The sequence below is a fragment of the Thalassophryne amazonica genome, chromosome 14 (assembly GCF_902500255.1).
Source record: "Thalassophryne amazonica chromosome 14, fThaAma1.1, whole genome shotgun sequence".
NCBI classification, from domain to species: domain Eukaryota; kingdom Metazoa; phylum Chordata; class Actinopteri; order Batrachoidiformes; family Batrachoididae; genus Thalassophryne; species Thalassophryne amazonica.
The window spans coordinates 90961438-90985803 of record NC_047116.1 but is presented as its reverse complement, the minus strand read 5'-3'; the positions used below and the strand labels follow the sequence as shown (position 1 = coordinate 90985803).

The 24366-nt window shown below is 40.6% G+C and overlaps 2 protein-coding genes across 2 annotated transcripts in view; one reads left to right on the top strand and one right to left on the bottom strand.

The window, feature by feature from the left end:
* LOC117524565 (neurexophilin-2-like) overlaps positions 1–9690 on the bottom strand; it is a 75883-nt gene extending 66193 nt beyond the window's left edge. Inside the window, exon 1 of the mRNA XM_034186373.1 lies at positions 9576–9690. The gene's annotated coding sequence lies outside the window, so the exon portion shown is untranslated. The remainder of the gene's footprint in view (positions 1–9575) is intronic.
* LOC117524564 (UDP-glucuronosyltransferase-like) lies at positions 9542–24120 on the top strand. Its single transcript, XM_034186371.1, is given in 6 exon segments — positions 9542–9858; positions 9861–10453; positions 16338–16469; positions 16690–16777; positions 18036–18255; positions 22305–24120. Coding segments are annotated over 6 exon segments (1581 nt in total). The 5' UTR covers positions 9542–9593; the 3' UTR covers positions 22588–24120.
* The last annotated feature ends 246 nt before the right edge of the window (positions 24121–24366 follow it).

Sequence of the window (24366 nt, the reverse complement as noted above, 5' to 3'; positions counted from 1 at the left end):
TGTACACCCAGTAACAACAACGGTGGGAATGCCACCTCCACCTCTCACTCAAACACTGCTGAGTACTGTAGATTCCTCAGGGGAAAAGAGTGCCTTCAGCGCTCTCACAGCTTTCACCAACAGAGGATGAATGAATGAATGAATGAATGAATGAATGAATGAAAACTGTTTATTTCGAACATTTGATACAACAACAATTACAAGATAGATCAGTAAAGACAACAACAAAAAAGTTCCTACTGTGTACCCAACATGACCGAAAAGGGGTAGGGTGAAGCATCAGCTTATTTATCCCTACCCCTTCTTCCCCACAACCAGTAATACCCTTTGCCACATATACACATAGATTCCTACACACCTAAACCGATATCAATATATATATATATACATATACATACACATACACATACATATATACATACACACATCAACATACATACACATATATACACATATACATATATACACATATATATACACAAACATAAATATACACCTACACATACCTACTTACATACAAAATACTATATATTTACAAGCCGAAGCAAAAAACAAAAACACCCTAACCCTCATTACCCTTCCTCCTCCCTATACCCAGAAAAAAACATATTTTTGTACCGCTGTTTGAACTGGTTCATGCTTGGACATTGCTTGAGCCCCACTCCCAATCTGTTCCACATCCTCACCCCACAGACAGAAATAAAGAAACCTTTTAATGTTGTTCGTGCCCACTGATGCTTTAAATTAAATTTCCCCCTCAGACTGTAATCCCCTGATCTGTTAAAAAACATATTTTTAATATTTGCTGGAAGTAAATTGTTTATTGCTTTATACACAATTTGTACTGTTTGAAAATGAACCAAGTCTGTGAATTTTAAGAATTTGGATTGTAAAAATAGTGGATTTGTATGATCTCTATAGCCAGTATTATGAATAATTCTTATAGCTCTTTTCTGCATTACTGATAGTGATTGTGTTGTACCTTTATAAGTATTACCCCATACCTCTGCACAGTACTGTAAATATGGTAAAACCAGTGAGCAGTAAAGAATGCGGAGTGAGTTGTGGTCCAGAATATGTTTCGCTTTGTTTAGAACTGAAATGCTTCTTGACAGTTTACTTTGTATATGTTTTATATGAGTCTTCCAGTTTATCTTATCATCTATTATCACCCCCAGAAACTTATTTTCATGTACCCTTTCAATATCTACCCCCTCGACTTGTAACTGAACCTGTATGTCTGTATTACAATAGCCAAATAACATGTATTTTGTTTTACTTAAGTTTAATGATAATTTGTTTCTGTCAAACCATATTTTCAATTTTCCCATTTCTATACTGATCCTCCTCAGTAACTCCTGCAAATCCCCCCCTGAACAAAAAATGCTTGTGTCATCTGCAAATAATACTAATTTTAATATTTTGGAAACATTGACAATATCATTTATATAAATTAGAAACAGTTTTGGACCCAATACTGACCCCTGTGGGACGCCACAAGCATTGTCCAAGCATGATGATGTATATTCCCCCAACTTCACAAACTGTTTTCTGTTACTTAAGTAGCTTCTCACCCAGTGCAACACCAACCCCCTAATCCCATACTGTTCAAGTTTATTGATTAATATGTCATGATTAATTGTATCAAAAGCCTTTTTAAGGTCTATAAATATTCCAACTGAATATAATTTGTGGTCTATGGCGTTTGTAATCTCCTCAACTGATTCTATTAATGCAAGTGATGTTGAACTATGTGCTCTGAATCCATATTGACTATCAGTAAGTAATTTATGTTTATTTATGAATTTGTCTAATCTATTATTGAATAACTTTTCTAATAATTTGGAAAATTGTGGAAGCAAAGAAACAGGTCTATAATTTGTGAAGTGGTGTCTATCCCCAGTCTTATACAGCGGCACAACCTTAGCTATTTTCATTTGATTGGGAAATTTACCGGTTTGAAATGATAAGTTACAGATGTATGTTAATGGTTCTACAATCCATTCAATGACCTGTTTTACCACCACCATATCAATTTCATTTAAATCGGTAGATGTTTTATATTTACAATTATTCACAATGTCTATAATTTCATTTCCATCCACTGCTGTGAGGAACATTGAACAGGGATTTCTTTCTATAAGATTATTATCCCAATCCTCAGATTGGGAATCGGGAATTTTTTCTGCCAAGCTTGGTCCAATATTTACAAAAAAATTATTAAAACCGTTGACTACCTCATCCTTATTTTCCTTCTTGACATTATTATCAATGAAATACTGAGGGTAACTCTGTTTTTTATTACCATTTTTGATAATGCTATTTAATATATCCCATATTCCTTTAATATTGTTTTTGTTATTATATAATATGTTACTATAATATTCCTTCCTACATACCCGTATAATATTAGTTAATCTATTTTTGTATTTCTTATATCTATTTTCTGCCTCTTTAGTCTTTAGTTTTATGAATTCTCTATACAGTGTATTTTTCTTATTACATGCATTTCGTAACCCTTTCGTCATCCATGGTCGATCTTGGATTTTTTGTTTTCTGTAGTCTTGTTTAATTGGACAATTTTTATCATATAATGATGTAAATATTTGTAAAAAAGTTTCATATGCACTATCAACATCACTTTCACTGTATACCTTTTCCCAGTTTTGCTCCTGTAAATCCTTCTTTAGTGTGTTCATGTTTTCCTCTGTCCGCACTCGCCTGTATTTTATTTTCTCCTCTGGCTGATTCCGCCGATGGTTTCTATTATAAACGATGAAAACTGGTAGATGATCACTAATGTCATTGATTAATAATCCACTCACAGTGTTATTCTCAATATCATTGCTGAATATATTATCAATTAAGGTAGCACTATGGGATGTAATTCTGCTTGGCCTGGTGATTTTTGGATATAAACTCATACTGTACATTATACTGATAAATTCATCTGTTATTTTATGCTTATTTGGATTGAGCAGATCAATATTTAAGTCACCACAAATGAACACAGTTTTTTGATTAGTTTTTGAGAACATTTTTCCCATACAGTCAGTGAATGTTTCAATACTAGATCCTGGTGCTCTATATATACAGCTGACTAATACATTTTTGCTTTTTTCTTCACATATTTCAATAGTTATACATTCTAATAAGTTATCAATCACAGTTGTCATATTGTCTACTATTTTATAATCCATGTTCTTATCCACATACACAGCCACTCCTCCACTCTTATTTTTTCTGTTTACACAATTAAATTCATATCCATCCAGTTCAAAATCCATTCCTTTATCTTCATTGATCCATGTTTCTGATATAGCAATTATACTCAACAAAAATATAAACGCAACACTTTTGGTTTTGCTCCCATTTTGTATTAGATGAACTCAAAGATCTAAAACTTTTTCCACATACACAATATCACCATTTCCCTCAAATATTCTTCACAAACCAGTCTAAATCTGTGATAGTGAGCACTTCTCCTTTGCTGAGATAATCCATCCCACCTCACAGGTGTGCCATATCAAGATGCTGATTAGACACCATGATTAGTGCACAGGTGTGCCTTATACTGCCCACAATAAAAGGCCACTCTGAAAGGTGCAGTTTTGTTTTATTGGGGGGGGATACCAGTCAGTATCTGGTGTGACCACCATTTGCCTCATGCAGTGCAACACATCTCCTTCGCATCATCCATGAAGAGAACACCTCTCCAACGTGCCAAACGCCAGCGAATGTGAGCATTTGTCCACTCAAGTCGGTTACGACGATGAACTGGAGTCAGGTCGAGACCCCGATGAGGATGACGAGCATGCAGATGAGCTTCCCTGAGACGGTTTCTGACAGTTTGTGCAGAAATTCTTTGGTTATGCAAACCGATTGTTTCAGCAGCTGTCCGAGTGGCTGGTCTCAGACGATCTTGGAGGTGAACATGCTGGATGTGGAGGTCCTGGGCTGGTGTGGTTACACGTGGTCTGCGGTTGTGAGGCTGGTTGGATGTACTGCCAAATTCTCGGACACGCCTTTGGAGACGGCTTATGGTAGAGACATGAACATTCAATACACGAGCAACAGCTGTGGTTGACATTCCTGCTGTCAGCATGCCAATTGCACGCTCCCTCAAATCTTGCGACATCTGTGGCATTGTGCTGTGTGATAAAACTGCACCTTTCAGAGTGGCCTTTTATTGTGGGCAGTCTAAGGCACACCTGTGCACTAATCATGGTGTCTAATCAGCATCTTGGTATGGCACACCTGTGAGGTGGGATGGATTATCTCAGCAAAGGAGAAGTGCTCACTATCACAGATTTAGAGTGGTTTGTGAACAATATTTGAGAGAAATGGTGATATTGTGTATGTGGAAAAAGTTTTAGATCTTTGAGTTCATCTCATACAAAATGGGAGCAAAACCAAAAGTGTTGCATTTATATTTTTGTTGAGTGTATGTTAAATATTTTTTTAAACTGACTTAAATATTCTTTAATGTTGTTAAAGTTTGCATACAGACTTCTGCTGTTGAAATGGATTATTGATAATTTGTTATCCGTTCTAATGATCCGATTAAACTGTTCATCTGTATAATAGCAACAACTGTCATTGATATTTGAGAAGAAATTATTGTCCGGGTCTATATCGTGCTCCAAGTCCAGTACATTGTGGTCTGTGTATTTAAATGTTCTCAGTTCTACTTTTCCATGATCAGCAATCCTTTGAGTTATATCCTTCTTGTCTCCAGATGTAGATGAATAGGTAGTAGATGAATAGGTTCCTCTGGTCTGTGTCATGGTGTTGTGATGTGTTTGTGTCCTCATACCTTATTGGTCATATTTGTCCAGATCCTCGCTTTAAGAAACACCATTGTTCATATTTGTCCAGCTCCTCGATGTTCCTTATTGCCATGACTTTTGCTTGTTCTGGTGATCCGTTCAGTTTGATGAATATTTTACAGTTTGAAGTCCATGTGTGCTGGATTTTTCCCTGTTTCTTCAAGAAGCGTGCTTTCCTGGCGATGTCGGCATTCTGTTTGGTGAGATGTTCATTGATGAATACGTTTGTCCCTTTCAGTTTTCTTCCTTGTTTTAACAGTGCTGTTTTGTGTTTTCTGTTGATGAATCTCATGATGACGGTTCGTTTATCACCTCGGATCCTAAACACACCCGATGGCAGGTTTCGCTCCACTGAACCACCACCCCAGACGGCCAATCAATCCGGGGATTGTGCTTCTACATCCATAGGAAGCCCAAAATCACGCGGGAGGTAGAAGGAGTTACAAAAAACTCAATCTCCTCCCGATGGTTTCCAGACACCACCAGAGTTACTGGTTGTGTCTTGTGTGTGATTAAAGGGAGGAGGGTGCCATCTAGTGTCCGAACCTGCAATGGCGAAGGAAGCGCCACCAGAGGGAGCCCTACCTCCCTTGCCCATCTGCTGTCTAGCAAATTCCCTTCTGACCCCGTGTCCACCAGTACTGGGGCTTGAAGGGTTAAATCCCCGCTCAGGATTGTAACTGGGAGTCATGTGGCAATCTGTGTGTGTCTCACGTGAATGTTTTGACCCCCCCTTAGCCCAGTCTCTGAGGGCGGTTGTTGTTGTGGCTGTTTGGGGCAGTTTTTCTGTGTGTGCTCTTTTGAGCTGCAGAGAAAACACTCCCCACGGATCAGCCTCCTCATTTTGGCCCTGTGCGTTTCCCTAACAACGTCAGCAGGGGGAGCTGTTGCCCCACAGAGTGCTGCGGCTGTGGAGCGTGGGGAGGGCGGCCCCTTTTCGAACCCGGAAGGGAGAGGGGTGGCGCGTATCCGGTCACGTCCTTCGCCTCGCTCCCGACGGCGTTCCTCCAACCGATTGTCTAACCGTATAACGAGATCGATAAGCCCATCTAAATCCCGCGGTTCCTCCTTAGCTACCAGCTGCTCCTTCAGGACCAACGACAGTCCGTTTATGAAGGCGGCACGAAGCGCAACGTTATTCCAGCCAGACCTCGCAGCCGCGATGCGGAAGTTGACTGCATAAGCGGCTGCGCTCTCGCGTCCCTGTCTCATTGACAGCAGCACGGCTGAAGCGGTCTCTCCTCTATTTGGGTGATCGAACACTGTTCTGAACTCCCCCACAAACCCAGTGTATGCTGATAACAACCGTGAGTTCTGTTCCCAGAGCGCCGTAGCCCAGGCGCGTGCCTTACCCCGAAGCAGAGCAATCACATAAGCTATTTTACTAGCATCTGACGCGTACATGACGGGACGTTGTGCGAAGACGAGCGAACACTGCATGAGAAAGTCCGCGCACGTCTCCACACAACCTCCGTACGGCTCAGGAGGGCTTATGTATGCTTCAGGGGATGGTGGGAGGGGTTGTTGAACCACCACTGGAACGTTCATATCCTGCACAGGGTCGGCAGGAGGAGGAGCTGCAGCAGCGCCCTGAGCGCTCGCCGCCATCTGTGCGGAGAGAGCCTCCACCCTGCGGTTCAGGAGGATGTTTTGCTCGGTCATTTGATCCAACCGAGCCGTAAAGGCGGTGAGAATGTGCTGCAGCTCACCAATCACGCCTCCTGCAGACGCCTGCGCTCCCTGCTCTCCCATTGGTCGTTCAACAGCCGGGTGACGCCCCTCGGAGTCCATGACGCTGGCCGAGATATCCTGTTGTGAAAGTGTAGTGACACGGACCCACAACAGGGGGCGCAAATGAACGGCCAATAGATGAGCCAAAAAAGTAACAATTTAATGTTGTGAAATGTGCACAACGAAATACAGACAATCTCAGAATATAATTACAGTCAATCCACAAAGGTGACGTGTGGGCAGGCTCGAGGATAGAAGACGTCTGTCCTGAGAAGAGCTGGAACCACACGATTTCCGCCGCCACAGAACCTGGTGAATACTGGAGCCGCCAAGTCCCGAATTCCCAGGTGATCACCGTCCCCGACTGTCGGATCTGGTACTGCTGGCGAGAACAAAGACAGTCAAGTGTGGGTGTGTGTACACCCAGTAACAACAACGGTGGGAATGCCACCTCCACCTCTCACTCAAACACTGCTGAGTACTGTAGATTCCTCAGGGGAAAAGAGTGCCTTCAGCGCTCTCACAGCTTTCACCAACGGAGGAACTGGTACTCCTGCAAACACTCACAATATACAAATATTGCAATTACAGAACGGCTGAGGATATTACCTCCAATGAAGTATGATATCTCGGCAACGAGGTGGAAATGACGTCTGGTCTTTATGGAGTGAGAGGACGTTGAGTAGATGGGTAACAGCTGTCAAGAGGTAATGAGTGACAGCTGTCACCCCCGGCTGTGTCCATGGCGGCAGCGCCCTCTCGTGCCTGAAGCCCGCACTTCAGGCAGGGCGCCCACTGGTGGTGGTGGGCCAGCAGTACCTCCTCTTCTGGCGGCCCACACACAACAGTTATAGGCTTCTGTGGCTGTGATTGAAAAATTGTGCATAGTGCATGTTTTGCATTTTCTATCCCCAGTTTTACAGCTTCATGATGATGACATTAGTCATTATTGTTATGTTAATAATTGATGTAAATAAAGTCAAAGACATATTCAGTGTCTTGGAAATGTTCATGTATCCATCCCCTGACTCGTCTGAAGAAAACTGGTAATAAAACTGCTTATTTACAGGTATACCTGATTACCTTTGGTACAACATATTATACCAAAGTGTTCCATTATTTATGCAACCCATCATTTTGGCTTTTATATTTTTTATTAATTTAAATCAAGTTGTGATTTGGTTTCAGTTTGAGTTTAAAATGAAGATATTTATTAGATTTTTTTGTATGTTTATTTATTTATTTTTTGTATTTGAAATGGCACAAACAAATTAAAATCGGAGGGCACTGCTTTCGGAGGGCACTGTATGTAGATACGTTGCTTTTTGCCCTCCTCGGTAACAGTGGATGTTTAACTGTATTGTCTAAGTGGTGATCCTCCCTGCAGGGATTCTGCCCTCAAACTTGTTTAACATATAACTTTGTGGTTTGACAGCAGGTTTCTGGAATTAAGGAGCAGAACACTGTCGAAATATGATTTACGAAGTACGCGAACCATTTGCAGAGGTTGTTTAAAATGCAACCACAGCCCGTTTGCTGACAGCTGCTACTGCAAGTCATTTGTGACTCTTTTCTCAATGAGTTCTTGCAGAGTTTGTGGATTTGTTGCAGACGGATCCATTTGAATGTTAAAAAACTGTGAAAGGCGATGAAGGCCAGTGTGCATGCTAGTGACAAGACACTGCACGGAGAACCGTGCAGTCACTATAAAGAAGCCAAAGCCAAATACTATGAATTGTTTACTCGCTCTGCAGTACGCCTCATGATAAAATATGACGCAGACATGATTGCAGGATGATCGAACATGATCAAAGTCAAGAGATACAGCCATCATAAAGGATCCCATTGCAGTTACAGAAAGGAATGCTGAAATTAGGGGTACTGACAGGATTGGAGCACCCCCTACTTGCGAGGGTTTGTAATTCTAAGGAAAAAAAATCAAGAACAAATCAGTTCAGTTCATTAAAATAGCACCAAATCACAACAAAGTCATCCCAATGCACTTTGCATGGGCAAGGTCTAACTTTACCAACCACCTTGAACAAGTACATAGGCAACAATCGGACTGAAAATCTCCCTCTCCTCATTTTTTGAGGAAGAAACCTCAAGCAGACCAGAATCAGAGGGGGGACCCACTGCTGAGGCCATTCTAACAGAGTACCTGAAAAAGTATAAATGAAGAAAGTACAGACAAAAAAAAAGTCAAACAGATCTGATTCTAGAAAGTCCCAATTATTTCTGTGTTCTTGTTAAATGTTGTAGATCATCATTATCCTAGTGGCAAATTGTCATGGCCAGGGGGCAGATGAAACTTTGTCCAGCATCTATAATCCTGCCATAACACACATTCCTAGGAGGGGTGATTGAGAAGTTTTGAGTCTGACACAGAGAAAGTAGGGTGTAGTTCTCCATCTTTTGAATTCCAAGAAGTCAACATTTCTCAACATTGCACCCAGTGAGTCAAAACTTCCACATTGTCAAGAGAATTGTTGGTTTCTCAGAATGGAAAAGATGGTGAACCACGCCCTACCTAATTGCCCCTGTACTGCAGTTTTGACTTTACCACATGCTGATGCAAAGCTACCGTGGACCCACTCTGCGCCCCCTAGCTGCATGGAGTGGCATAAAATGATCTCCGGTGTTTTATTTACTGTGCATAGTCTAGAAAGACGAGGTCAATGGCCTACACTTTCATCTCACTGCCTTACATATTTGAAAAATTTGTATCTTATTGCACAAAATCCTCCAAGCTGAGTATTGTAGTATATTTATCAAACCAACCAAACTGCAATAAATGTACTTTATGTAGCTAAGAGGATATTAACAGAATGAAAAAGTAGGGACAAAGTCCACCTTCTAGACATTTTACCCTCGAGCCCACTGACTCTCTCTCTCTCTCTTTCTCTCTCTCTCTCTCTCTCTCTGTTTCCTAACTTTATAAAAGCCTGCACGCCACTACAGCTGGAGCTTCCTGCAGAAGATAAACACTCGCTCACACACACACACCAAACTTACCACTGCAGAGACGAGGCCATGAGTGGCGGGGTGCGGTTTCCTGCGTCTGGGATTCTGGTCTGGCTGTGCTGCCTCAGCTTGGGGCCCGTTCAGGGGGGGAAAGTGCTGATTTTGCCTGTAGATGGGAGCCACTGGCTGAGCTTGAAGCTTGTGGTGCAGGAGCTCGCCCGCAGGAGCCACGAGGTGGTGGTCCTGGTGCCTGAAAGCAGCATACTGATCCAAGGCTCAGAGAGCTACCGGACTGAGGTCTATCAAGTTCCGTATGACCAAGCTGACCTGGATGAAAGATTAAAGGAGCTAACGGGTCAGTGTTCATGAAACCACCGGACATCACAGATCTGTTTGTCAATATCGAGCGATTAGTTAACTTTACCTCAATGCAAGTAACGGGATGTGAGAGCTTACTCAACACTCAGCCTCTGATGAGTCGACTACAACGTGAGGACTTCGATCTTCTGCTCACTGACCCCTTCCTTCCCTGCGGCTCTATTATCTCACATATGTTTTCAATCCCAGCTGTTTATGTTTTGCGCGGACTTCCTTGTTTGATGGATTTAAAGGCTAATCAGTGTCCCACACCTCTTTCATATGTTCCTGTGGAGTTCACCGGAAATACTGACCACATGAACTTCCTCCAGAGAGTGAAGAACATCCTCATGTCTTCTGTGGAGCACTACGTATGTCGTAAAGCCTATGCCAGCTTTGATCACATCACTTCCAAATACCTGGGAGACAACATGACCTACCAAGGTCTTCTCAGCTATGCTGCAATCTGGCTCGTGAGATACGACTTTACCTTTGAATGGCCCAGACCGATCATGCCCAACATGGTGTTTATTGGGGGCATAAACTGTGCAAAGAGAGGTCCTCTGCCAATGGTGAGTACTTAAAAAAACACGTGTACACAGGATGTGCTGCAGGGAAATTTGAGATAATCACTTTGTTTTGACGCCAACGTGAAGTTAAATCTTGGCATAAGACACGTAGGCGTGTCATACACGAGAGGTTACTTCGTTCTACGTATTTGTTTTTTCTTTTTTTAATCTGAGTAATTCAATCCATGATTCCAAATAAAATGCATAATTTGGTCATCTTGCATACTGATTTAATTTATTAACAGTGTTGTCAAACTAGTCCAAGAAAGAGCAGAGAGAGTGCAAGTTTTGATTACAACCCCAATTCCACTGAAGTTAGGATGTTGTATAAAATGTAAATAAAAACAGAATACAATGATTTGCAAATCCTCTTCAACCTATATTCAATTGAATACACCACAAAGACGAGATATTTAATGTTCGAACTGATAAACTTTATTGTTTCTGTGCAAATATTTGCTCATTTTGAAATGGATGCCTGCAACATGTTTCAAAAAAGCTGGGACAGTGGTATGTTTACCACTGTGTTACATCACCTTTCCTTCTAACAACACTCAATAAGCGTTTGGGAACTGAGGACACTAATTGCGAGTGTCATGATTGGGTATAAAAGGAGCATCCCCAAAAGTCTCAGCCATTCACAAGCAAGGATGGGGTGAGGATCACCACTTTGTGAACGACTGCATGAACAAATAGTCCAACAGTTTAAGAACAATGTTTCTCAACGTTCAATTGCAAGGAATTTAGGGATTCCATCAACTACAGTCCATAATATAATCAGAAGATTCAGAGACTCTGGAGAACTTTCTACACGTAAGTGGCAAGGCCGAAAACCAACATTGAATGCCCGTGACCTTCGATCCCTCAGGCGGCACTGCATTAAAAACCAACATCATTGTGTAAAGAATCTTACCGGGTGGGCTCAGGAACACTAAAGAAAACCAATGTCAGTTAACACAGTTCGACGCTACATCTACAAGTGCAAGTTAAAACTCTATCATGCAAAGTGAAACCCATACATAAACAACATCCAGAAACACCGCCGCCTTCTCTGGGCCTGAGCTCATTTGAAATGGACAGACGCAAAGTGGAAAAGTGTGCTGTGGTCTGATGAGTCCACATTTCAAATTGTTTTTGGAAATCATGGACGTCGTGTCCTCTGGACAAAAGAGGAAAAAGACCATCCAGATTGTTACCAGCGCAAAGTTCAAAAGCCAGCATCTGTGATGGTATGGGGGTGTGTTAGTGCCCATGGCATGGCCAACTTACACATCTGTGATGGCACCATCAATGCTGAAAGGTCCATCCAGGTTTTGGAGCAACACATGTTGCCATCTAAGCAACGACTTTTTCAGGGACGTCCCTGTTTATTTCAGCAAGACAATGACAAGCCACATTCTGCACGTGTTACAACAGCGTGGCTTCATAGTAAAAGAGTGCGGGTACTAGACTGACCTGCCTGCAGTCCAGACCTGTCACCCATTGAAAATGTGTGGCACATTATGAAGCACAAAATACGACAATGGAGACCCCGGACTGTTTAACAACTGAAGTCCTACATCAATCAAGAATGGGAAAGAATTACACCTACAAAGTTTCAACAATTAGTGTCCTCAGTTCCCAAATGCTTATTGAGTGTTGTTAGAAGGAAAGGTGATGTAACACAGTGGTAAACATACCACTGTCCCAGCTTTTTTGAAACATGTTGCAGGCATCCATTTCAAAATGAGCAAATATTTGCACAAAAACAATACGTAGAGTTTATCAGTTTGAACATTAAATATCTTGTCTTTGTGATGTATTCAATTGAATATAGGTTGAAGAGGATTTGCAAATCATTGTATTCTGTTTTTATTTACATTTTACACAATGTCCCAACTTCATTGTGTCATGCAGCCATCTGTGATGGATTATTTTTTGGTGTTTGTTCAGGTCTGTTCCCCTTTTTAGTCTGTTAAGTTATTTCTTTGTTTTATTTGTTAACAGTCCTTCAGGTTTCATTTGATTTTTGCAGTTCCTGTCTCTGATGTATTTAGGTTATGACTTGGGGGTCAAGTGTTATATTTCTTTTCACATGGAAGGCTGTTCTTTGCTGCACTCTGGTGTTCTCCTTTTGTCAGTACATGTTCTTGTTGTGTAATCAATACAGGTGTGCCTCATTAGATCAGCTGGCTATTTAAGGTCACATTTTGAGTTAGTCCTGGCTGGTCCATTGTTTGTTGCTGATGCTTCTCATGTCATGGTGGTATGTATTATATTAATGATCAAGGAAATTCTTTAAGTTTATTTGTTTGTTATGTTCAGGTAATTTCCTGGGACTCTAAGCATATTTGGCTTTTGTTTGTCCTTTCTGTTTGACTGGGTTTTTCCTCACCCTGTGTTCAGGGTTATTTGTATTTTAGTTATAACTTTCCTCACTCTTGTTTTTTGTAACCTCACTCCTATTTGGATAAAGCCTATTTTTGTTGCAGCCTTACCCACTCCTTTTTTTGTATATCGGGCTCATTGACTGTTTATTAAAACTTGGCAACTTTTTGAACTCACCTCCTGTGTTTTGGCTGTCTTGCATTTGGGTTCTATTTTGTTAAATACCTGGCTCTGAATCCTGACACATCAAAATTGGCGTTGTAGAAGCCACGGCCTCCAGCAGCTGATTGCATTGATTTGTTAATCAGTTAATCCAGGGGAGGAGTTTGTCTGGAACATCAGCTGCTGATGTGATCGGTAGGAATGAAAACCTGCACCCACTTGGCTCTTTCTCAACTAGTTTGTAAACACTGATCAGAACTTATTTTAACGCATAGAAAGGGCCAAGAGGGTGCAGGTTTTCTTTGCAACAACCAACAATACCAGGTGATTTCACTGATTAACATCACGCTGAGCAGATGGGATGAGTTCATCAGTGAAATCACCTGAGCCACCTTGTGATGTGAGCGGGTGGCACCAAGAAACAGTCATTAGCCAGTCCATATTCTATCCAGATTGTAGCAGATTTTCTGTTCTCTCATCAAATAATGAAAGTGTTCAGTTTAGGATTAGTGTTTAGATTAATATTAGTGTTAGATCAACAAGTCAAATAGGCCAACTCACCTGTGACCTGGCTGACTATACTGCTTTTCCAGTTCCTGTTTTTCCTAATGTGCACACAATGGCATGTCACTAAATCAGACTCATTGTATTCAACTGTATCACCAAAGATGTTAGCATCACCATGACTTGCAGGGCTAGAAAGCAGTCGATGGTTGACTTCTTGGGTGTGAAGCCAGACTGTTCCAGTAAGTACAAGGACTATTCTTAATAATCCTTGCCGTCACCTTCCTCGGCACAGACAGCAGTGTGAAACCCCTTTAGTTGTTACAATCCATACAATCACCCTTTGCTTTCCAGATAGGGACAATAAGTCCTTCCTGTCAATCTTTAGTGATAACACCCCTCTCTCAGATTGAATCAAAGACTGTTTGCAATGCCAGACCAGAGCACTGTGCTTGTAGAGCGCAGACCTCCGACAACACTAGTTTTTAATTCCACAAATTTTTACTTTCAAAGAAAAAATCAAGGTGAGTCCTGTGGCATTGTCATGGTTTATTTGTTTTTTGACTTTTTTTGGTTTCTAAATTCTTTTTCAGATAATCAAGGAACATTGGTTCTCTCTTATGCACAGTTTGTCTTTGCTTTTTGGCACTTGGTTTCCGACTGACTGGAAGATACACAGGCATAAAATTGGAACCTCCATCCAATTTTGGTGGTGTAGGTAAATCCATAACAGCACTTTTGATTATTATATACGAGTATACTGCAAAATCCACAACCTTGATCAGATCCAGATCAAACTTTGTCAGGTGATACTGAGTGCCAGTCTGCACCGCACTTTCAAATATGAGTGATTGGGGCACATTTGATTACAATACAATGCAAAATATACATTAGAGTTTTCAATGTTAAATTTTAACCTCAAATCCTAGAGTCCCCAAATTTGGGGACTTGCCCTGTTTTGGAACATTTGAACACTCATAACTAACCAATATAACATACACTTAATAGACATCAAAATGTCAAGTGAAGTCTCCTCTACAAAAGTATCCACTCCAATCACATATCAACTAACCACAGCTGAAATGCCAAGCAAATAGACATAAATCGGAATTCATTTTTTGGGAACAAAACCTCATTTACTCCTACCAAGTATTATTTACTTTCAATTTTTTTGCATCCACAACATCCCCTAGGACCTGTCTTTTAGCTGATCCAAACTTTTTCATTTTTAATCTTGTACAAACTGAGAAATAAATCGTAATGTATGGGTATGTGATTTTGGTGAAATGGGCTCTAGGAATTAAGGGGTTAAAATCTGTAATCCGGTGTCGCCGACCGAATGGTCCCCCCCGCCCAAAATTGGTCCGCCCTGTCTTCACTGTGCATGCGTCATTTCAGACCACAGCAGCACAGCAACACTGAGTCTCTACACCCAAAGCAGTCAAAGGGAATAATGTGATTATTAACCTTCCAATGACAAATTCTAACCTTTTAAATCATTCTAAAGACAGTTTTAAACAGAAACGAGGCAATCAGTGAATTGCTGCTTACGCTCCAAAATGACACATGTGCATTAAAGGCAGGCCAATTTTTAGGGGGAAACCATTCGGCGACACCGGATCAGATCCTGGTCAAACTTTCAGTCGATAAAGGATACAGTCCTCCATAATGCTGTCAAATATGAAAATTTTGAATTTTTGAAAAATGTCTTCAATTTTAAAGGATAGGGATTTTTCCTGACTTTGTCACTTGACCTGTGACCTTGACAATTTAATCAGTTCTTTCCTATCAGAACTATCAGAACACCTATATATGAATCCTCTGTAAAAAATGTCATACGGGAAAAATTGTGGGATCCAGGTTGTTCACAAACAGATAAGCAAACAGGAGTGAAAACACAACCTCCCAACTTCGATGGCAGAGGTAATGAACAGCATCTTCAACCTTCTGGAGGAGCTTAGCTCCAATGCCACAGATCCCTCAAGCTTTCCCTGCCCTCATTTGTTTCTCAGCCATTGATGGTTCACGATTGACTGGAGAATCAGCCCCAAAACCCTGGTGCCAGATGTCCAACATCCCAGCAGGAGGGTCAGCATTTTAAAAAATGCTCAAAGTAGCTGGACCAATGAGACAATGCAGGAGAATCATCTGTTAGGACTGATCCATATTCTGCTGTAAGTACAATGGCACGAGGTGTAGGTTTGGAGGAACAAAGTGCTTTGATTCCTATGTAAGCAGATTGAGGGTCACTAGACCACAGATGGTCTGTCACCTGATCACAGATTCATCTAACAAATACCTCCTTGTCCATTCTTGGGGACATCACAGCCTGGTCCCCCAGCCAGATTACACACAAATTCCTCAGTCTGATTTTGACATCTGGCCAGATTTAATCTTGGGCACTGAGCAGGCATTAGCCTGTGAGACGTCAACTGAATCCTCAGTTAAGCCACAAGAAGTCTGTGGTCAGAATTCACAAACTGGACACTTATGGGCCATTTTTATGGATCATCCCTTGATTTAGAACTGAAAGTCTGCCAAAAGAGCACATGAGTGTTTAATCTCAGCTCCATTAAGGAGGTTTGCAGAAGTTAAATACTCGTGGATTTGACTATGTAGAAACTAATATACGTATATTTTGCTGACAGAAGATCAGAGCTGATCAGATTACAGAGAGAAGAAACTGTTGTAGACATGGTGGGTTTTTCATGTTCCACTGAATTAGAAATGTGATAGAATGAGGACTGTAAACTGAATTCCAAATTGAGTTTCAGAGGATATTTTACAAGTTTTCCATCTGCACACTTCACAGTATTTTCCTCCCGCACATTCTTGTTTTTTATTTTGTCTGCAGGACTTGGAGGAGTTTGTGGACGGTTCAGGAGACGATGGCTTTATTGTCTTCACATTTGGCTCAATAGTGTCCCGCATTCCTGAGAATAAGGCCAAAGTGTTCTTTGATGCCTTTAGGCAAATTCCTCAAAGGGTAATCAATTATTTTCACTAAATTCAATCAGCTCACATATTATCCTCTGAATGCTCTAATTAACTGCTACATCATCCTTTTAATCTTATAACTTCAGGAGTGATAACTAATCTTGTATCAGTTTGAACTGCAGGGTTCACCACTGTGCCCTGCTTTTTTGAAGACCATCTCATTTTTGTCTTAGTTTGTATGTCATGTTAAACATTATTTTCTGTTACAGGTTTTGTGGCGATACACTGGACCTGCTCCCAGAGACATGCCTAAGAATGTCAAAATTCTCAAGTGGCTTCCTCAAAACGATCTGTTAGGTGTGTTTAATTCATCTATAGAATATTTTTGAATCTTATAATCAATCTTATAAATGAAGCCAGTGCAGAAATGGCAAATGTTGCAGTTCCTTGAATGACAGCTAGAGGCTGGCTCCAAAAGGGAGTGACTCCCTGTAGAACCCCATGTTAAAATGTCAAACTTTCAGGACAAATAAATGGTTTTGGTCTATTTGACAACTGTATGGGGGTGAATTAGTTTTTATAACATATCTGTTTAAGCCATAATGTTATAATAATTAATTAATAATCATAATAATTAGGGGACAGCTGTGTGCCAGAGTTAGCCTCCAGCTAGGAGTGGCAGCTAGTTGCTGTGGATTTGACTCTGTCAACTCGTTTGTCTGTTCTCAGCATCTGATTACAAATATAGCTTTTACTGTGTGGATAATTATACTAATGGACCATCAGAGTGAAATTTTATTTATCGCATATGCTAACACCATTCACACCAGGTAGCATGTTGATATTAGCTGAACTGATGGTGCGATGATTACTAAGGCCATATGCTGGTCATACTGTTTACTACCTGTTATGGAAACCATCGCCCAGTCCCCATTAATGTCTTATCAAACACCTGAACCAAAGTTGGCCTATTAGCTCTTGCATCACCTGTTTGGGAGGTCAGTCTGTGATGGGGTGTTTGGGCTACATTCATCTGGCTCCAGTGGTCTTGCCCACACATCACCTCTGGAGGAATTACGCCACACCAAGATGGTGACATCCCAAACAATGCCATTTGAGCCTCGAAATCATGCTTTGCTAAATAAAAAAAAAATCCATTTTACATGATTTAAATGTGTACATTGCACATTGTCTGAATATGTTCAAACAATCCAGTTTCCTTATGTTTGAAAATTAGGCAGTTTGGACGCATTCTGATCATGTGGAGGACCAGTGGACTCACTCACCTACATTTTAGCTCTCTAAGCCCGACACTACTACTTGTGAATGGATCATGTCATGATTTCACACAGTTGAAATTAGTCTGAATATATTTTCATAAAATTTAAATCAGTTTTGCTGTCACTCTTAAAACTTTAAACACTGTGAAATAAAAACATAGAATCGCATTTTCCCCCATATTAACCTACAATGCCACATTCTATTTATAATTTTTCATATGCTGATGTATTTGTTATAGAATTTCAAATTGATCTAAATATATATTTTGGGGTACAAGCCCCCATCTTTTATTTAACTGTAAAATATACATGTCTCTTTCCCTCCTGTTTCTCAGGGCATCCAAAAATTAAGCTCTTTATCACTCATGGGGGTACCCACGGTATCTATGAGGGCATCTGTAATGCCGTACCAATGTTGATGTTTCCACTGTTTGGCGACCAGGCAGACAACGTACATCGCATGGTAGTTCGTGGTGTTGCAGAAAAACTTGATATTTTTGACTTGACTACTGAAAGACTGCTGGCTGCAATAAATAAAGTCATCAACAACAGCAGGTAAGACAACTTAAACATCCATTGGAGCCCCTTCACACATAACACGACGCTGGGTGAAATAAGCAGAAACCAGACAACAATCAGTGAACACAAAACGAAATTAAGAACCGCGAAACATTCGACCTGCTGTCAGGAAGGACACTTGGTCGGACAGGCATGCACAATACTGTGGCAGTGGTTTTGTGCATGCTTGTGTTCGTGCACACGAACACGATGCAGGCACGTGTAAAGTCAGGCAGCAGAGCAAATAAAAAAATTATAATTCTAATTCCTGTTACAAAGAGCGGATTTAGCTTCCGTTTAGACGTACACCAGGAAGTACTGAAATGACGTAGCTTCCTCTTTCCTTTTATGCTTTACATGAAGTACCTGATGCGCTCGTCTCATGAAGAGCCGGCTCCTGTGTCATGAACACATCAGCCGGCATGGCATGTCCAGCGCACAGTGATCCGCTGGTGACCACATTACAAATGTGATGTTTTAATTATTAGAGTAAGTCCCTTCGGCTGCTCCCTTGTTTGCACTCGGGGTCGCCACAGCAAATCCAAGGTGGATCTGCATGTTGAATTGGCACAGGTTTTACGCCGGATGCCCTTCCTGACACAACTTCACATTACATGGAGAAATGTGGCAGGGGTGGGATTTGAACCCGGAACCTTCTGCACTGAAAAAAAACGCATTAACCACTTGGCCAAAATCCCGCAGATACACATGCTTCCCTGTGATTTTCTGCATGGCACGATATTCACTAGCGTTGTGGTCAGCTGACAGGTGCCGTATGTCCACAGCAATGCGTACGAACAAAGCGATCACACATGAATGAGCTCATGCCTTTACCCTTATTTGTTTTATTTAATTTCCACTCTGTCTGTCATGTAAACTACAATTTACATGGTGGAAGTGGCATCAGCCTGGCCGGCCAGCTCATTTCTCACCGTGCTGCGCACTCAGATGCTAGCCGGTCCTCATGTGATCCTGTCTGTACATAATTATCAGCATATCATGAGGGCATGAGCGCCTGCCACACGTGTTCATCAGCTGAGTCACAGTACACAACAGTCAGCTGTTCCAGCAGCGCACCATGCTGGACAGCGACCGGACTCTGGGACCTTCAGCCACAGCTGACAATGTTGGATTCATGGCGTGTGTGTTGGGGGGGAGGGGACAATGGCACACTCCACAAGCCATTTGTGTGTGTGTGGGGGGTGGGGGGGGGGGGGGGAGTTTGGCACAGTCACATCCATGTGTGTTGCTTGGTAATGCCACACTTGTGTTGCACTTAGACAGTTTTCACAAACAGCTCGAATGTGGTCATCTGCACTCTATTCTCGTGCTGGGATTGCAAATAGCTCTGCCTTTTCTAAGTGCCCAGCAAGAGGTGTTGGATGTTCGTGTGGCACCTGGAATTTGGCTGACACCTGCCGAGAGGGAGGTCGAATGGGCACTTGCAGGGCACTTTCTGTCTTTCAGCCGCTGGTGTACACTTATGGTTGTGGCGACAGCTGGACTCCGATTTTTCATGAGTGGCATGCGATTCCTCCTTCATGCCCCAGTCGGCTTCGTGTTGTGTGTGAAGGGGCCAATTTATTCACAAATGTATTATAACCTACATGTAAACTGAAAAATAATCAATTTCTTTAAAGTTTAAAAGGATGAGTTTCCATTTTAGTTCTTTGGACCAAGGACCATAGGACTAATCCATGGGACTAATGCCATGAAAATGTGCACTGGAATCATCTGGATGCCTTTTTTATGACATAACAAGACCTACTAATATTTAGAAGGGGATGTATACAGTATGTGGGATATTGATAGTTAAATACTTGGGCACACAATGCAATTTGTCTTTTATTAGGCAGTAAAGAATCAAAACTCCAAAATATAACTGGAAATCTCCAGGATCAGTAAAGCTTTGACTTCTAAATAGGCATTCTTTGTTTGAAAAAAGTTGCTTTTATGGTTTAATTCTGAGAGGGACATTTATATTAAAGGCATTAGTCTGCTGAAGTGCCATAATCAGACTGGTGACTTGAATTTATACTATTACAGCCTCCTGAGTGTGGTGTGGTTGTCTCCACCACTTCCCAGCATGCTGTGTGTCATACTTGCACTTGTGAATTAGTGACCAAGTGTTTGCATTACATTTATTAAGTAAACCATTGTGTATTTTGGCTCGGCTCATCCTGTTACAGTTCATATATTGTCATGCTGTAGTTGTTGCTTGATCACAATTGACCTGGTGGCATCAATTTGACAAAAGCATGAAAATGCCAGTACAAACACCAATTTGAAATGATGGTACTCAACAAATCTGGTCGATTGGCCACTTGAAAATCCAAGAAGTCCACCAAAATAACCTACCAATTACTTTGACCATTGAAATGGTCCGATCACAATGGATCTGATTTGCAGCATCAGTGAAATCCAAGATGGTGCCTAATTTGATGATGACCACCAAATCAACCCCACAACCATTTTTCTCACAAAAATGGCATTGTCTATTTGATTTGTGTGATGTTGCCGTCAAATTGCAAGGTTTTCAGGCATGCCTGATTTATTTTTTCATGTTCCAACATGAAAGTATTAAGATATTAAAAATTACAATACATTTAACATTTAATACCTTCTAATAGGCCTACATGCAGTAATTTCATGAGATGAGCATTTTAAAAACATGCTGAGTGGAATCGATTAACACTAAATTCAATAAACTTCATTCTAATTTGGCAAATAGCATTAAAAAATACCATAATGGCAAATAAAACAAGAGCAAACAGATTTCTCACGTCCACTGATTCCCAATCACCTCCAAAATTCAGTGGAGTCTTCCGTGCCCTAATATCTGTCGCAAATTTAGTGAGAATCCATGAAGTAGTTTTGACGCAATCCTTCAAAGCCTATATAAAGTGATATCCAGATTACCTCCAAAATTCAGTGGAGTCTTCCGTGCCCTATTATCAGTTTGTGGTGCAAATTTGGTGAGAATCTGTGTAGTAGTTTTGAAGTAATCCTTCAAAGGCTATGTAAGTTGAAATCTTGATCCAGAATGTCGATCCAGATCATGTCCAAAATTTAATGGAGTCTTTCATGGCCTCATATGGCTCTGGTGAAAATTTGGGGATAACCAGTGAAGTAGTTTTGATGGAATCCTTCAAAACCTATATAGTGAAACGTGATCCAAAATTCAGATCTGGATCACCTCCAAAATTTAATGGAGTCTTCATGGCTTAATATATGTTGAAAATTGTCAAAATCCATGCAGTAGTTTTGACGTAGTCTTGCTAACAGTAATACTTCAAAGCCTGTATAAAGTGAAACTTGGTCCAGAATCCAGATCCGGATCACCTCCAAAATTCAGTGGTGTCTTCCTTGATCTAATATCTATCTGTGGTGAAAATGTCATCAAAATCTATGCAGTAGTTTTGATGTAATCTTGCTAACAGACACCAATGATTTTATTGCGTCCTTGGCGGACACAATAAAATATGATGCAACTAAATGGAATATCACATCAATATCATTTTCATCACTCAAATAGGAGTATGCTGGAAAACGGGCCCATCTTGAATTTTCAGGCAGGAGTCGACCAGATGTGCTGAGTCATATGATGAGTCACCATGCCACAATTTGGTGCTTGTACCACCAAATGTATAATTTGTTCATTATCTGCTCCACTAAAATTGAACAGGACAGCTAGATTCATAAACCTCTTAATTTAATGACAAGTGGCGTAATCGCAGCCACTCGGCTTTCGTAACAGGCCACACCCTTTATCAAGGGGATGACTAATAAACTATACACAGCAGGTAAATTTGATGTCATGATTTTTCTGCTTTGAGAGTTCCTGGAATCTACACAAATTCCCTGTATTTATACATAACCTTTACCATATTTTTTTTAGCTTTTGTTGTGAAGTATGAATATGGATTATGAAGTAGAACATCACCTTATATTGTGTCATTTGTCTTAACATGTGTAAAATCAAAGCACAGACTGCAGTTTGTACAGACGGGTGATGTAGAAACTAACACGATGCTCCCTGTGCCCAGTTACAGAGAGCAGATGGTGAAACTGTCCCTGATACATAACGACCGTCCCGTGGAGCCTTTAGACCTGGCTGTCTTCTGGTCTGAGTTTGTTATGAGACACAAAGGAGCGGCCCATCTCAGAGTAGCCGCCCACGACTTGAACTGGATCCAGTATCACAGCCTGGATGTCATCGGATTCCTGCTCATCGTTGTCATATCTGTGCTGTGGTTGGAACTTAAATTGTGTTTGTTTTGCATCCGTAAATGTTGCAGAAAAGCGGTTGCCAAGAGGAAGCGAGAGTAGAGTTTCTAGCGTTGATTTGTTTTGTTTTTTTAGGTATTCTGTAATTTAAGTGAATGAGAAATACTTCATTAAAATTTGGAACCCGTGTGCAACTGTCTGCATGTGCCTAGTGTACAAATGGTGTAAAATTCAAATTGCATACTCAGGGCTGTGAAATGAAAATTGTGAAATCTGAGGAAAATTTGCAGGCGGGCAGTCCCCCAGAGCCGGGGTCTAGGGCCCGTGGGGCCCCAAATACCAAATTTTGTATCTAATGATACATTTTTAGCATCTCCTGGAGAAATGAAACAAAATCTCAATGTGGACAGTACTTTTATGAAGATGTTTTATTGAATCTGATCTTACCTTTTCTTTTATCTGCTGGTGTGGGTTTTAATTTGAAAAACAAACCGTCGGCATCGTTTTGTAAATGAGTACAGCAAGATTGCTGGTGATTCCTTAAATGACCTGCCATCTATATATAAAACAGATCGATTAAAAAGGTTCATCTTGGATGATCCAGTTACCCCTCGTACCCAGAGTTCAAACTGCTTCCATCTGGTCGTAGATTTATGAAAATTCAGTAAGGTATATCTTCTCGTATTATACATTCCAAATCTAAGGTGGAACTCTACTAAGGTACTCCTAAATATTTAAAAAGAGCAAAAGAGACAGAGCCACGTAGGTGCCTGGTCTTGAGAACCAGGGATGGTAGGTTGAAAAGCTTTTTTTTTTTAATCCCATGGGAACTTTCCCTACCCACCCAAGAGGCTCAAGAATATGAACAGCATGTATATAAGTGACATTAACACAACCAAGGCAGCAAACATGTACAAGAAATATAACTACATAATATAGGAGTTAGTACCTGAAACCTAAATGTTCCTACAGAAAAAGATTGAAATAAACATCTACCTAGTCTGTAGACATGTTGTAAAACAAAGTTATGGCTAATAGGCTAAGATATAAATCTAGTTATATTATAGAAACAGAAACTGATATATGTATTAGGTTCCTATCTAAAGTTCACCCTGCTAGCTAAGTTATGGATAGTTAGTATAAAAAGACAAATTCCGTACTCTACATGCTTTCTAATGGAAACCCCAAACTTATATACTATCTGTTAAAAAAACTACGTCATGTAAAAGAATACAAATCCTGAAAGTTGACTATGTCCAAGAGATGTCAGACCAGTAGGTACAAGAACTCTTTTATACCAACTGTCACTAGGTTTTTAAACATTACATGAGCGTAATAATATGAAAACATAACTGTCTTCATATTTTATGTTGTATAATTATGTCTACTGTTTGAGTTTTCATGCCATATTTAAGGTCATGTTATGTTTAAGTTTCTGTATGTATGAATGTGCTATCTGCTGGCTGCACAACAAATTGCCTCATTGGGGATAATAATAGACACCTTAATACCTTGATAAGTGCATATTTAAATGATCCTAGATTCAACCTTTCATTCGAACTGTCAATGATAATGTTGAAATAACAGAATATGACAATATGGAAGCAGGACCTGGAATGATTTTCTTTTTAATTGTAAACCAAATTATGCATGAACTAAGAACAAACTACATGAAATTCATGAAGATTGAAAAGACTGTTAAAGCATTAAAAAAAAACAGCTAAAACTTGAACATTTTGAAAATCATGGTAAAATATCGACATACCTTATAGTCAAAAAGTCACTTATATTCTTGTTTAAATTACTTTAAATCCATTCAAAGCCACGGTGTCTTTTTTCCAATGAAAGAAAGTCTAAAATAAACTCACCTAATCCGTCATC